This window comes from Aquila chrysaetos, chromosome 20 (genome assembly GCF_900496995.4).
Source record: "Aquila chrysaetos chrysaetos chromosome 20, bAquChr1.4, whole genome shotgun sequence".
In the NCBI taxonomy this organism is placed as follows: domain Eukaryota; kingdom Metazoa; phylum Chordata; class Aves; order Accipitriformes; family Accipitridae; genus Aquila; species Aquila chrysaetos.
Window position 1 is genome coordinate 25,146,379 of NC_044023.1, and position 15,698 is coordinate 25,162,076.

At 42.6% G+C, this 15,698-nt stretch overlaps 1 protein-coding gene across 3 annotated transcripts in view; it reads right to left on the reverse strand.

The window, feature by feature from the left end:
• FGD5 (FYVE, RhoGEF and PH domain containing 5) overlaps positions 1-15,698 on the reverse strand; it is a 119,748-nt gene that overhangs the window by 32,603 nt on the left and 71,447 nt on the right. For 2 of the 3 annotated variants that reach the window (XM_030043953.2, XM_030043951.1), the window contains exons 6-10: positions 12,691-12,842; positions 10,565-10,721; positions 6,712-6,799; positions 3,649-3,699; positions 2,012-2,070 (exon numbers count right to left, since the gene is read on the reverse strand). In XM_030043953.2, the coding sequence (XP_029899813.1) occupies positions 2,012-2,070; positions 3,649-3,699; positions 6,712-6,799; positions 10,565-10,721; positions 12,691-12,842 (507 nt within the window). The remainder of the gene's footprint in view (positions 1-2,011; positions 2,071-3,648; positions 3,700-6,711; positions 6,800-10,564; positions 10,722-12,690; positions 12,843-15,698) is intronic. The other variant, XM_030043952.1, reaches the window with a different exon arrangement.

A 15,698-nucleotide genomic window follows, 5' to 3' on the forward strand; every position in this document is an offset into this window, starting at 1 on the left:
ATTTGCTGCAAGCAGAGTCTTCCACTTCTCTGAACAAAGCATGAAAGCTTCAGTTTTAACAGATGAAGGGCACCTTGGGTTTTGAGACTCTTTCATTCTTACCTCCCCAGCTATTGCAAAAAAAATCCTTCATCTTGTTGACCTACTGTATTTTTACCATGTCGCACAGTCTGAATTCACTGCCTCACCCAGTGCTTCCATTCCCTTGCAGCCAGAGGGCAAAAGCATTAAAGAGAATATGCTGAGTCAGCAGTGCTGGTCCGTAGCTGTAGTGGTCTCCAGCACGTGTCTTTCAATAACAATTCCTGTGCATCCATTCTTTCAACCTTAGATCCTACCTGAAAACAAGCTCTTACTAAGAAGGTTGATATTTTGTTTCTTCCCTTTGTCCTGGGCATTGTTGCCCAGGTGTTTTTTCTCTGTCTTTTGAATTTCATGTTTTGATGCCTGGGTGATTATTAACAACCCTCTCTCTGCTCACTAAATGAAATAATAAAGTGAATTGAATGCCATCTGTAATTAACCATAGGGAAAGATGTTTGCAATGCCAAAAAGATCTTTAATTTCACAAAGGCACAGCAAAATCCCAATGCAGGATGTTAAATTCAGCAATGTTCAAACAAGCGGTAAAATGTGAAAGCTTCCCAAAAAACATGATACATTCTCAATCACTTGAAATTCTTGCGACCCAATGCAGTGATAAAATACTTAAGATGAGACACCTTTTGAGAAAGGAACACTTCAGTATAGCCACTCACTATTGGATGAAAGGCAGGATACCTGGACTGGGGTGCCTTGTTCTCTAACATGCATGTTGTTGAACACAAACCACATAATAGTCAACATCTTCCTTAGCAACTGCATGTTCTCCTTGGTAATCTAAATGCTTTGAAAAGAAGTGCTTAAAATGGCATTTTTTTGAAATTTTGGGTTGTATTATGACTATTTTCTAGGTCTAAGAAGCCTAGAGTTTTATCACAAAAAGCAAAGTAATCTGGCCACTCTACAGATTGACTCTGAAATTACGGACTTACTGAGCAACATTTCATTAGACTGTGAAGGCTGTAGGTACTTCTTTCTAACTTCTTGAGCTGAACGCTAGGTCTGTGCAGCTAAAGCAAATATGGACCTTAGGAGAGAATTTAGCTGGAGGTGTGGGTGCCTAGTATGGCAAAAAGAAAGGCACTGCCTTTAGTTATCACCCAGAGGTCCACCAAGTTGAATTCCTCTGGAATGTGCTGGATCCTGTGTCTGACAGTCTCTCTGCTGCCTCCTATGCCTGCCAACACTGCTTCTTACTGATGTCAGTAGGAAACTCCTATCATCTTAGACAAAAGTCAGACCTAGATCCTTGGAAACAAATGATCATAAGACCAGCTATATGCAGGCTATCTGTGCCAGTAAATTAGGACTCTAATATCATGTAAGCAATATTAATAAATCACACTGACCTTACAGAAACTGTTCATTACTTTGGAAAACTGTAACTTATTTAGATACCTAAATCTGAATTTAGACATGATCTCTAACCTGTGAGAGTCTTGGCCAGTCTATTTGGTTGCGTGATGATTTGCAAGACTATAAACCATGACCTATTCTCCTGAAGTAAAATGGGATTCCAGAATTGTGGAAAATTACATAAATGAGCTCAACATGTATCTTTGACAGTACAATTGTGATGTCTTCAACATTTCATATCTAAAAACATCCCAGGCTAGAAATAGAACCATAAAAATTCCCGTCTCTCATGTCATTGCTTCACACACCATTTCAGCAACCCCAAGAGGGAAAAAAAACTGTGCTGCTTGCTGTGGTGACTTACATCTTGCACAGCTGCACTAAAGGGCATAAAGCTACTCCATATCTGCAATACTGTAAACCAGATCTGTATAAACCCCTGAGTATCACCCTGGAGGAGGCTTCAGAATTTAGCAGAGATATGTATTCACTTCAGCAGATGTGCAGAAAAGACACTATCGATCAGGAGAGCATGTGTTATGGTAGGACTCACCGCTTGGAGCATGCTGTCGTTGGCTCGGTCTGTGATTTCAGAAACAACGAATAAGGCAGCTGAAGGATGAAGCAAAACAAATGCCATAAATCACATGAAAGAGTAGGAGAATAACCCAAATTCCTTCTGTCTGCAAGGGCATCTTTTAAAAAAATCAAACAACATCCCAGCAGCAGCTCCTTTAACTTCTTTGGCACCTTCAGAATGAAACTGCCCAGAAAAGACACGGCACAGTGCTGTTATTTCCCCTTCCCTTCATCATTCTCTTGTGCAAAACTCTGCATTATATTTGTGCTGACCAAGAGAGCTCACAAGGTCCCTTTTAAGCACCTAGCATGGCACAAAATCTTTTTGTGATGTTTTCTAGTTGCAGATTTTTGTCAATCAGAGCTTGTGGTAGGGAGAGATTTATGTAAAAGCTTTAGCCATCCAAAAGCATGGCAATCTAAGGTGATCTGTTTCCCCTTACTGCCGAGGGAGAGGACAGGTCATCCCTTTCTCACAGAAGTGTGTATGAAATGTTGACATAAATTAACACCCAAAGCATTTCTCCACTGGCAAATAACCTGGGCCAGGGCATGTTTGCTGGCCCTGAGAGCAGTGACATAACATGGCTCAGGTCCTTATCTCAGATCTCTTCCCCTGTAGAACAGGGCATCCTATCTGTTTCTGGGTGTAATCTGGGAGCATGCTAGCCATCACTGGCCAGAAATGTGACAAGCATGTGCTAACCACAAACGAGATAGGCAGTTGTGGCCACAAGGCTTGAGCGTCTGCCCTGGCCTTGTTTAAATTACTGGTATAGCTGTAGTCCCACTGTCAGTGACTAGGGTCCTAAATCTTGCACAAGACTCTACGTCAGAACAGTCTGACCTTCAGTCAGTCGCAGGGCTTACTGCTATGAGTTGGTTTGGATTTACACTCAGTGTAACAGAGGTGAACTGGTTTCATTAATACAATGTTACTCCTGCTTACTCCAGTGTGGAAGCTACTCCCACTGAAGCCACAGCTAAACCTTGCTTTGACTTCAGTGGGAGTAAGATACTTCTGCTTTATCCATCTGATGTGTTGGAAAGGATGGTGTTAGCAGATAACATCTGGATTTGTTCTTGATTATGCGGAACTGATTTTTATGCAATGTCTTTCAAGTTTACTTAGGCTTAAGGAATCTGGAATACAGATACCCAATTCAAACCTCCTGGGTTTCTCCAAAGTTCGCAAAGCACAGCAGGCATACCATAGATAATGGTACACACACAAGCAGGTGGAGCCATCCCAATTGACTTTACAATGACCAGGCCAAATATAGACAGAACCAAAGAGGACTAGGATTTCCCCGCTGACTGGGGCAGAACTACAATATCTGCACCATGCTTGTCTAGATGATAATTTCTTCTTCTGTAAGTTCATTATGTCAAAACTATAGGAAGCCCACATGTTTCAATGAAAAAAAGATAGGGTTCTTGCCCTAAATAATTTGTCTAAATTAGTAATCAGTTCTTACAGATCTTACATCTAACCTATTGACAGAAAATCTTGAAAATAATCCTCTTACATATATTACCAGTATAGATCCTGTACCTTTTTGGAAGCAGAGTTAGCAAAGCAGAATTTTTGTTCTACCCATTTCATTTTACCTTGTGTGGCTTCATACTCTGTAGAATCAGGGCAAAGATTATTCAAGTAATCTGTAGAAAACAATCAAACACAGACATCCAGTAATCAGAATATAGATCCACATAATTTGTAGTATTATTAGCTAAAACATAAAATCTTAATTTTATAATCATAGAATGGTTTGGGTTGGAAGGGACCTTAAAAATCACCTAGTGCAACCCCCCTGCCATGGGCAGGGACATCTTTCACTAGACCGGGTTGCTCAAAGCCCCGTCCAACCTGACCTTGAACACTTCCAGGGATAGGGCATCCACAGTAATGTCCCATATCACTTTATTCCCAAATAATTAACTGTATATAGCCTCTTTCCAAAGCAAAACTTGTATTTTACTTCATTCTGCTTTGAGAATCAATGCAAGAGCATTGATACAGATTTGGACTCATCACATAACTTGGCAGGTATGAACAACTAAACAGAGAGTGACAAAAACATTTCCTTGTTTCTCAGCCAAAAGAATTTCTGTGTAGCACCACTTTACAAATAATTGTTTTTCTAATGAATTCTATATTCCCATCTGAATGAATGGGGTTGGCTGTAATGACTGATTTTCTATATTTATAGTAAATTAATTACATGCATTTTATAGGCACAGGAAGGAGACTCTGGTTCTGTACATGCAGAGTTCAATGATTACTACTGAACTCAATCTCATTCTGAGGTTCTGTAAAATACACACAATAGGACTTACGTTTACAGGAATTATATCTGCATTATATTCAAACCTTTAACCTGTCAGTTTTGTTTGGACTGCTTGCCTTGGACCGTCTGTCTGTTCTTTGTCTGTGTCTTTATGCTTTTAATGACTGTAGTATCTAAGTGCCACCATTTTAAAAGCCTAATCCTGAAATACTTCATTCTTATCTTTCTGATGAATCCAGGCTCCTAAATTCTGCATCCAGTAATTAGGCCTCTGTGCTGAGAATGGTGCTGTGCATGGATATCCATTCCCTTGAATGTCCTATCCATAGCTGTTTCTCTTTCTAGTGCTGTGCCCTCCCTGGCATCCCAAAATCTACCTGGCTTTTACATGCATTCAGGAAAGCATCTGCTGGTACTCAGGCAGGCAGGAAGGGGTTGTGTGGTGTTATCAGGCAATATTTAGCATTCCTTTTCACAGCTGCAAGTTCTGTCCTTGGCTATGGACATTTAACTGAGTGGGCAATTCCTTTTGGCTGTAGTGCAGTAATTGGCAACCAATATCCTCATAAAATACCCTTCCTTATCTGGTAGAAACAGCCAGTTATGAACACACAAGTACACCTGCATATTTTAATTTTTTTTTTACGCTGTCTAGGGAATCTGAAGGACTGCACTGTTCCAGACCTACTCTGTCCTGGCAGGCAAAGAGGGGCTTGGTTTCTTGAGGTGAAGAACTGAAGCAGTAAACCTATTTTCTGAAATATCTTTATCCAGAAGACCTTATCTCACTACACACAAAAGCTTTTCTTTTCCTAGTTAGTGCCAGTACCTGGGACAAGGAGGAGCTCAAGTTGCTTCAAGCATAGATGGAATCCAATCACTGGAGTTGCACTGAAACCCTTCCAGCTCTCTCACAAAAAACCATGCTTCATGTTTGCGATTTACCTTGTGGACCACAGAAATGGGCAGAGAAAATGGAGCATGGTGGGGGTATTTCTGACAGGGACATGCCAAGTCTTTTTTCTTAGATGCAGTATTTGTGTGCATGCACTGAAAACACTGTAAGGATCATGTGAGACTACTAAGTACTGCAACCAGCAAGTCTGGAAGGTTGTCCTTAATGTAAACACACCCAGAGAGGGAAGCAAGTCAGACACGAAAAAAGGCCTACTCTTGGCACCTGGTGTTCATTTGTATTGCTCGTACTAAAAAACCAAAACCAGCTGTGAATAATGAGTTACATCCTTGATCAAAGTGTCTGAAGCAAGACGAAACTGCTGCTAATCTGTGCTGTGAATAAAAATTTCATATGGTCACTTTGTTCTGCTGCATCTATAGGAGTCCCTTCTAGTATGCTGTGCCCTTCATCAGCTGTTGAGTATGGGCAAGGTTTATGGATTCCTTTTTACTGTCCCACACATAACTCATCCTGCATCCCTCTCCACCCACACATATACATACTCCCAAAGCATTTCTCCATCTTTATGTCTATGGATCCTTGCTCTTTTGTGTTCTGATCTGACTAAATTACTTGACAACACTGAGATTCGTTGTTACATTTCACCATTTCCTTCCCCAACCAGTTCATTTGTTAGAAACCTAAACTTCACAGTTCTTTCTAGGGGCCACATCCTGCTTCAGAAAGCTTGCTCCCCTCACAGGCTCAGACTTGCTAGATTTGCTGTGGTTTGCAGAGAATGAGCCACCCGAGGGAACACAACCCCCCTTGGAGAGACTCCAGGTGGGAGTGATATATATGGTCCTGAATGTAAAGGGAAGATATTACTGTAAATGTAAAATCTGTAAATGTACTGTTAATGTTAAATTTGGATCTCTGTCTCCTACAATGCAGAGAAATTGGACTGGGATTTTGACTTAAACTTATCACTAGCCTTAGGTGTACTGTACATAGGGCTTAGAGTGCAGTACTGGGTACAACTGCTTTGTTGATAGAGTACAAGTGGATGGTGCTTGCCACTGTCATACAGGATGCAATGCAGAGTCCCCTTGCTGGGGACTACAGTCCCCTACTGTCTTTGATAATTGCCCTTGACATAAATAAAATCAAACCTGTTTGCTGGCAGTGAGGCTGAACTCTGCCTCTCCTAATTCACGGAAGGAAAAAGCCAAGAAGGAATGGCTAAAACCACCTGACTACACTTTTTTGTGACCTTTCAGCATGGTTGTGCTGAAGAAATGCCCACTCCTTCCCAGGCTCTCTGACATTTCCTGAGTCCTGTACTAAGCATATTGAAGTTCCCAGGAAATCCCACACTGCTTCAGCCCTATTTTAGCTGTCTTGGCACCAACATGTGGCACAGTGGAGGCACAGAACATCATGGGAGGGTTTCCATTGAGTAGCTTTGACAGTGATTTTACTGACCTGTGAGCAGCACACGATACTGGAAGACACGCTGCACCACTTTCAAAAGCTGGTGTTTCACACTCTGAGGGCTGCCACCAGAGCTCTGCTGTCCTCAATGAAAGGGAAAGGAAACACAAAGATCAGGGATGTGTGAGCTCAGCAGCAAACTGTCATCTCCACCTGATACGTACAATGAAAGTTTGCTACCAGTTGCATGCACAAATTCCATTGAACCATTCCCAATTTACCCAGCTTGCCAGGGGGTATCGTCTTTGTGACTATAAAGAAGTACTGTAAACAGTTTATTTCCTATGGCATCATTCACAAATAGTTTGGACTCAGAGGGAAAAGGGAGGAAAGTGAATACCATTTAGAAGTTAAGCCATAAAGATTTTAGGGTGGCATCAGAAGGCAGAGGTATCAGATCTCAGTGAGGCTTGTCATTGTTGTTCCTTTTTTGGACTGAAAGTTTCTTCTGCCTGCAACTTTTTAGTATCTTATTTCAAGACAAGGAATTGAGCAAAATACAGCAAGTATTGTGATTGAGTTGGAACTCAACATCCAGAGAGTGTTTACAAGAAAATAAAGTGAGGACATGATCTGATTTAACACACACATGGAAAAGTAGCAGCATTTTTCTCTTTACCTTTACCCTTTAGATTCGACTCAATTGCATGTTGCCACATATCAGGCCCAGTCAGCATGGGTTTATGAAAGGCAGGTCCTGCTTAACTAACCTGATCTCCTTTTATGACAAAGTGACCCACTTAGTGGATGAGGGAAAGGCTGCGGATGTTGTTTACGTGGACTTTAGCAAAGCCTTTGACATCATTTCCTACAGCATTCTCCTGGAGAAACTGGCTGCTCATGGCTTAGATGGGCATACTCTTTGCTGGGTAAGAAACTGGCTGGATGGCCAGGCCCAAAGTGTGGTGGTGAATGGAGTTAAATCCAATTGGTGGCCCTTGACAAGTGGTGTTCCCCAGGGCCCAGTAGTGGTGCCAGTTCTGTTTAATATCTTTATCATTTATCTGAATGAGGGGATCGAGTGCACACTCAGTAAGTTTGCAGACAACACCGCATTTGGCGGGAGTGTTGATCTGCTTGAGGGTAGAAAGGCTCTACCAGAGGGATCTGGACAGGCTGGATTGATGGGTCAAGGCTAGTTGTATGACATTCAGCTGAGTGCCAGGTTCTGCACTTGGGTCACAACAACCCCATGCAGTGCTACAGGCTTGGGGAATAGTGGCTGGAAAGCTGCCCGGCAGAAAAGGACCTGGGGGTGCTGGTCGACAGCCGGCTGAATATGAGCCAGCAGTGTGCCCAGGTGGCCAAGAAGGCCAATAGCATTCTCGCTTTTGTCAGAAATAGTGTGGCCAGCAGGACTAGGGAAGTGATCGTCCCCCTGTACTCAGCACTGGTGAGGCTGCACATCAAACACTGTGTTCGGTTTTGGGCCCCTCACTACAAGAAGGACATTGAGGTGCTGGAGTGTGTCCAAAGAAGGGCAACGAAGCTGGTGAAGGGCCTGGAGCACAAGTCTTATGAGGAGCAGCTGAGGATAACTGGGGTTGTTTAGTCTGGAGAAAAGGAAGCACAGGAAAGGGGCTTGTAGCGACGTGGGGGTTGGTCTCTTTTCCCAGGTAACAAGTGATAGGATGAGAGGAAATGGCCTCAACTTGTGCCAGGGGAGGTTTAGATTGGATATTAGGAAAAACTTCTTCACTGAAAGGGTTATGAAGCACTGGAACAGGCTGCCCAGGGAGGTGGTTTGAGTTACCATCCCTGGTGGTATTTCAAAGACGTGGCGCTTAGGGATATGGTTTAGTGGCAGTGTTAGGTTTACGGTTGGACTCGATGATCTTGAGGGTCTTTTCCAACCTAAATGATTCTATTCTGTAAGGGCTCAATTAAAATAGGAAACTTGCTGTATATCTATTAAGTGTCACAACACTGCTGCAAAAACAATAGCAAGCCACAAAACTCAATCCTCAAAAGTCTCCACATCGCCAGAGGCACCAAGAAACAGAACCTTACAGTACCCGAGAGGAGTGGCACAAAACCCAGATGGTTCCTTACAAGGTCTAAGTCCAAAATCCAGTCTAATTTCACAGGGTTTCAGTGTTCATTGATAAACATTTCTGAAGTGTTTGCCACTTGTGAAGGGACAAAACGAGAATAGGAATCTAACTGTTTAAAGGAAGGCTGGCAAGAGACAACATTTTACAAGGCAGCAGATGTCTCTTGTTACTGCATTACTCCTCTAACTGGCTGATTACCATCACCAAATGTGCATTCAGGGTTGTGCTGAGCATTCCCAGTCCCCCATACTCAAGTCAAAGGTGCCAGAAACAAGATGAGGCCCTAAATTCTGTGTTGTTAGACTGGAAGGCTATAGTGGTCATGCTTTAAAAAAATGCCATAGGAAAGGACTGAGACACACCTCCCCCTCATTTGTGTGTGTATGCATGCATGTAAGAGGGCAAGAAGTTACAGAGCTCACTGATTCTAGGGCAAAATCCTGCTGATCTCATCCTAGGAAAAGCCTCATCTGCTTTCTTAGAAATAAGAGCTAAATCTCAGGGTTGATAGTTAAGACAGAAGTGCGTAGGCCTGTGGCTGGCGGGATGCTGGGAATACAGGCTTTCACTAGAAAGCCTGCATTTGCCAAGTTCATGTTCAGAGCAGTGTGAGCCACCAGAGATTCCCTCAGCTGCTAACAGGAAATAATTGTGACTGCAAGGTATCTGTTTGTAAGTGCTGACTTCCAAATGTCTTCTGAAATTAATTGTTATCCTTAATATTTCACATGTGCTGCAGAGAAAAACACAATCCATACCCCATAGAGCTGGCATTCTAAATAACCTTTAAGGTCCGATCGCTAATTTATCCTTACAGCCCCTCTGACACCCAAGTGCACAATGTTATTTCTCTTACCAGATAAAAATAATAAGAAACAGGGGTTCTAGACCCACAATAAAGCAGCATAGCTTTTAACCATTTTAGCTCAATAGAGTCAGTGTAGCCCAACTGAACTTTCCCATCCACATATGGGTTTATGCTTTTGAAATTATGTGAAGTGGCCACAGTGCCAGTACTTTAAAACGTAATCAGGAATCATGGAATTTCTGTCACATGTATCTTGATAGTGTTTTTCAGTTATTCAGCACCGATGACTGAATTAACACAACTGGAAAATACCTGTTTCTTGCTACATGGCCAGAGATTACAGGCCTAGAAGTTACAGACCATTCAGGGAGTCTAGATGAAAAGAACCCTGTTTGTGTCTTCCTGTGCAGTTCAGTGTTGCCTGTCACAACATCCTCTGTAAACAGAGGAAGCAGTTAACAGGCATTTAAAAATGCAGAGAAATGCAATTGTAAAGATGTTGTGGGTTGATTGCTGCCAGCAGCTAAGCACCTACCTATACAGGCTAACCCTAACTTCATCCTGGCCAGAGCCAGTATAAAAGAAAGGAATGAAAATGCAGTGAAAGAAGAGATGATATGAAGAGATGGTAATAATAATACTTATTAACTCTAACACATCCTCAAAGAACTTGATAAGTTAATACGTGACTGAGAAACTACTCCATTATGTGCATATATTTCAGCAAAATATAGTCACGGATCTGTAGATTCACAAATATACATTCTGTATGCACACACAGGGGTGTGTGGGTAACAGACACAGAAACACAACATGCACATGTGAACACCTCACTTCAGTTTTAGCATCAGGATGTGTGAACAGAGCTATTCTCCCATTTTATCCTGTGTGAACACTGGTGGAGTTGCAGAAAAAATATCTTTGAGTAAGCCCTGTGGCACAACCATGCATTAATGCAGGTAAAAAAACATGGGAGCCTTACCTCAAACTCCTGAATTATGGTAGCCAGTTGGGAATATTTAAGGCAGATTTCATCTAGCAAAGACAAATTCCTATCAAACTGCATAATGTATGCTGTGTGGTGATTCAGCCTTGATTTTCTGAAGAGAAAAACATCAGCAACTTTCTGGTGTTCCTCCCTAAGGCCGCAGAAAGAAAAGAAGCAGCAAACAAATAAATAAATAAAAATTAAAGAAGAACCATACTCCTTTCTCATTGTATTAGACCCACAGTGGCTAAGGACATTGTGCAGCTAAAGCCTGGGTTAAATGGCGGGAAAGAGGCAGTGCTTCATGGACATACTGGACAACAAAGTGGGCTGCTGTTCAATGGGCACCATGGGGGGCTGATCCTTTGGCTGTGCCTTTGCCATGGCAGCACTGTGTGTCCATAGTGGGTACAATGTCTCCTTTCTGGACACAGCTTCTGCTTCTCCAAACAGACCTTGCAGCTGCTGGAGTGCTTTGAGCACTGGTTGTAGGGGATAATACAATAGCTTCAGTTGTAATATCATATCTTCAGCTCTCCTTCATTGCCCCCTTGTCAGCACTGCCCTACCATCATCCGTCTCAGCACCCAGTTGCACAGTATTGTAATACTTATGAAGCATGTACAGGGAGAGAACAGGACAAAATCTGTGACTGCAAGAGTAATCATAGTTAGGAGAGGAACATGAGTTCCTGGGGATGTCAGAGCAACAGAGTGTCTGGGGGAGCTCAGGCACATGGAAGGACTTACTGGAAGGTTCAAGGGTGGTGGTCACCTGGGAACCTGTATGAGTGCAGCCATATGCCATGTGTCATTCTGTTGTGTTGACAGCATTTGCAATACAGCCCTCTTTTTTCTCCAGTGCCACAGAGTAGTTCTGGGCAGAGTCTTAGGGCATTTCCAGTTGTGTCCCTTTTGTCTGAGAGAACAGGCAGCATACTGCTAGAGTAGGACTATGACTTCTTTAGGACGCAACAAGCCATTTTAGATCCCAGCTGAAAACACTGCTTCTGTTTGTGCTATGAGTGTATAAATCATAAATCACTGATGAAATTTTTTAAGTCTTTCTGCCATTTGTAACAGTCCCTTGGTGGACATGAACCAATATAACATTCCCTTTAGCCTTTTCTTTCCTTGTTGTGTGCTTTGACTTGAAAGTGCAGGGCTGACAAGGAGAGCTGTGCCCTGCATTTAGGATTGTTAGTGAAAAGTTCTCCTGATCTAATCGACTTCCTTAACTGCTCAGGGGCAGTGCTGGGATAGGATCAGCCACTGCCTCCTGGACTCCAGCAAGGTGGAGGTGTGAGGCTGCATGGTCCATCATAAGCTGTCAGAGCCAGAGTAGTTCAGCCTAGGCCAGGGCCTGTGCTAGCTGCTGTTGGTTTAGTCAGCTTGGGTCTGCAGAGGTAATTTCTCTTAGACATTCTTATTCCAGCAGTTTGATACACTACGGCCTGGCAGCCTGGCTTAGGTCAGAGGTCTCCTTAACTGAAAGAATTTTTGAGCTTTTTCTGTCTTAGGCATGGTCTTATTCTCTCATGGAAAGACTTGCCCTATAAGGATGTTTGGCTTAGGTGGAGTCCCTCAGCAGGCTGACAGCGTCTGTTTGGCTTGGAAGCCTAGCCCGTGCAGAGCCCTGCCTTAGTGCTGGGAGTGATGGGGTGTCCCTTATCTGAGAGCTACACCATGGCTATGTAGATTTCTGTAAGCAGATGATTCTTTAGGACCAATTCTGATGTCTTTTGCTCCTGCTTCCTATGGCATGAGTCTGTGATCTTCAGGCCACGAGTGTGAAGCTGCTTGGTGATGACTGTGAACTGGCATCAGAGGACAATGAATATGAAGCAGGCTGTCCTCACACTGACTGACAGGGCTGTTTTGGAGTCATGGGCTGTGCACTGTGTAAATGTTTCAGTATTTGGTTTCTTAGCCTGACAGCCTCTACATTTACTTCCTTCCTGCCTGTATGCAAAATCTGCCAAAGTAGTTCAGGTTCCACTCCTATCATGTCTGCTGGAATCCCAGCCTCCCTGCCAGTGGGATCAAGGAAACACCAACGAGTTCACCCACCTGCTGTGAAGGGTATGTTAAGGCTACCAAACCATGCCATTCTATACTTGCCATTTAAGGACTCTTTCTTCCAGATCTCCCAGGATGTCTTGGTGTAATTCATAAATTTCAGGGAGTTCACTTAAGCCCTGCTTGAGTTTAACTTCTTCCTGTTCATTTTCACCTTCTTCACCAAGCACTTTCAAGATACCTTCATAGAAATCCTGTGAACAACAATACAGAAATTGGGCAAACAGACTTAAAGTCTCTTTTCTGAAATTATCATTGCAATTTCTCAACTCCTAAACTCTGCTTTAGTCATAGCGTATGTTTTTTCCCATCCATTAGTTCACACACATTTTCAGCTGAATTCCACAATGCTGTCAACCCAAAATTGAACATTTCACCTGACCAAGCCATCAGACCCTTGTGCATACAATGAGTTTGGTATCTTTTTATTTACCTTGCCTTTTTCCCCTGTTTTTCTGGATGTAGCTGGTCTCATTTTTATAGCGTTTCTTAACCAGAAACATAGTTTTTAAAAATGAAGGATGAGATTCTCCTGTCATTTCATTGGGTCCAACAGCTTGACATGAAAAACATCAATGTGTCCAAGTCTTGTGCTAAAATTTGCAACACTTGTCTCCAAATGTGAACTTAAAGAGAGGAAGAAGCTATACATTTAAGCTATGGAAGAAATAATTTTCCCTATGAAACCTAACTGAGACCTTTTTTCCTCATCTTAGAAATGGTTTTGATCCTGAAGTGGTTTATAAATTATGTGGGCACAGGAGTAATTTCCTCTATACTAAAATGTAGCTAGCTCTGGTACATAATAGGGCACCTGTTTAAGAGTGCATAGCAAAATGTTTCCCCAGCTTTGACGTGGAAGTGAGGAATAAGGCCTCCATCTCAAACTGCAGTGATAATTTGTATTAGATCCCCAGGCATTAGAAAATCATCCCAGCAGCAGCCAGCAAATATTTTGTGTGCAAAACGTTGCTTAAAGTCTCCTTCATCCAGAGCTCTGGATACTGAAATGTTTTCAGGTAAAAGCCCAATTCCTACAAAATCCATCTTCTCTGCTTCATGCTTGTAAAGGAGCCTTTGCTGGCACCTGGATACACTCGAGAGACTTTAGCTCCTGTGGTGCCCTGGCCCTTTGCAGGTTCCTACCAGCCACTGTTTCTTTCCCCTGCCTGCTGCTGCCAGACACATCCCCTCTTCACAGGCAGTGGCTAGAGAAGCCCAGGCATTTTAAGCTGCCTGGGCTTTGTGGAGGTCTGTCCTGGTTTCAGCTGGGATAGACTTAATTTTCTTTCTAGTAGCTGACACTGTGTTATGTTTTGGATTCAGTATGAGAAGAATGTTGATAACACACTGATGTTTTTGGTTGTTGCTAAGTAGTGTTTAGACTAAGTCAAGGATTTTTCAGCTCCTCATGCTCAGCCAGCAAGAAGGCTGGAGGGGCACAAGAAGTTGGGAGGGGGCACAGCCGGGACAGCTGACCCAAACTGGCCAAAGGAATACTCCATACCATGTGACATCATGCCCAGTATATAAACTAGGGGGAGTTGGCTTCAGGGGGCGGATCGCTGCTCGGGAGCTAACTGGGCATCAGTAGGCGAGTGGTGAGCAATTGCATTGTGCATCACTTGTGTTGTATATTCCAATTCTATTATTATTATTATTGTTGTTGTTGTTGTTGTTGTTGTTGTTGTTGTCATTTTATTATTATTATTGTCATTATTATTGTCTTCCTTTCTGTCCTATTAAACTGTTCTCATCTCAACCCATGAGTTTTACTTTTTTTTTTCCTCATTATCTCCCCCCATCACACTGGGTGGTGGGGGAAGTGAGTGAGCGGCTGCATAGTGCTTAGTTGCTGGCTGGGGTTATACCATGACAAGGTCTGAATGCAAACTGTGGCAATGGGGTGCAACGCAATGCACCACACAACAAGGCAGGAAAGCTGATGCTGTGCAGAGGTATAACTAATGCTTTGCTGCTGAGTAGCGTGAGGCAGCTTCCTAATCCAGGGATTCTGGCTGCCTTTGCCAGGAGCTAGGGCACTGTAACTAGATGGTTTATCTTCATAGTAGTATCTGTTGTTCAAAAGCAGCAGCCTTCATTCAATAAAATTAAAAGGGTATGATTTCAGCACCTGCTTCTTCAGTATTGCTACAAAGTACAAGTAATTGAAAAGCTTTAGTATAGTATTCAGTGTTTGCCTGAGGATGGTCCTGCAGAACTGTTACAGGTTTAATTCTCCTCTGTGTTCCCTGTAAAGAGATGACTCCATGTGTTCCTCCATCAGGGTCAGGTTGGGCTCTTACTGTTGAATTTCCTATTTCTGCTAGTCAGGTCTTCATGGGCAAAGTATCTGAATCTCAGTTTTTCTATGAAAATAAGTGAACAATTAAAACCTAAGTGCATCCCAGTTTGTGATGAGAGCAGAAACTGGGCATTCATATACAATTGCTTAGAAGCTAATTCTGCGAGTGCCTTTTCTAATCTTTTTCTGCATCCCAATAAGCCATGAAGTTCATGGAGTTTTTATTGCAAAAGATCAGGAAAAAAGGGGTGAGAGTGAAAACCGGAGTAAATAATCAAAACAACAGCTCAGTAGAGAGGCCACATTAACTGTGAGGTTTGAAAGCTCCTGGGGACTCGTTTGGTACAGCAGCTGCAGACTAGGAGATTGCAAAGCTTCCTTCCTTATAAAAATACTGTCTGTCCTTATCTGACCTTCCTTTCTTTTTTGTGTGTGAAGGTAAGGCTAGGGGATTGCAGCATTCTCTGCATGCCTACACATGCCGATTTTTTCCAGTAAGTATCAAATTGAGTATTGTTTTTAAATTCAGCATTAAAAATACTTGAACGGAGGCTTTGTAGCTGAATATACTTAGATTCACTGACTTTGAAGCCAGGAGGGACCGTATTGATATGATGTGATCTAGTGTGGTCTGGTCAGTGGTCCAGACCACAAGACTTATTAGAATATAGCATTACTAGGAAAACAACCAACTTTTAGATTTAAGACAGAATCTACCACATGTTATGGATATGCTAACACTGCA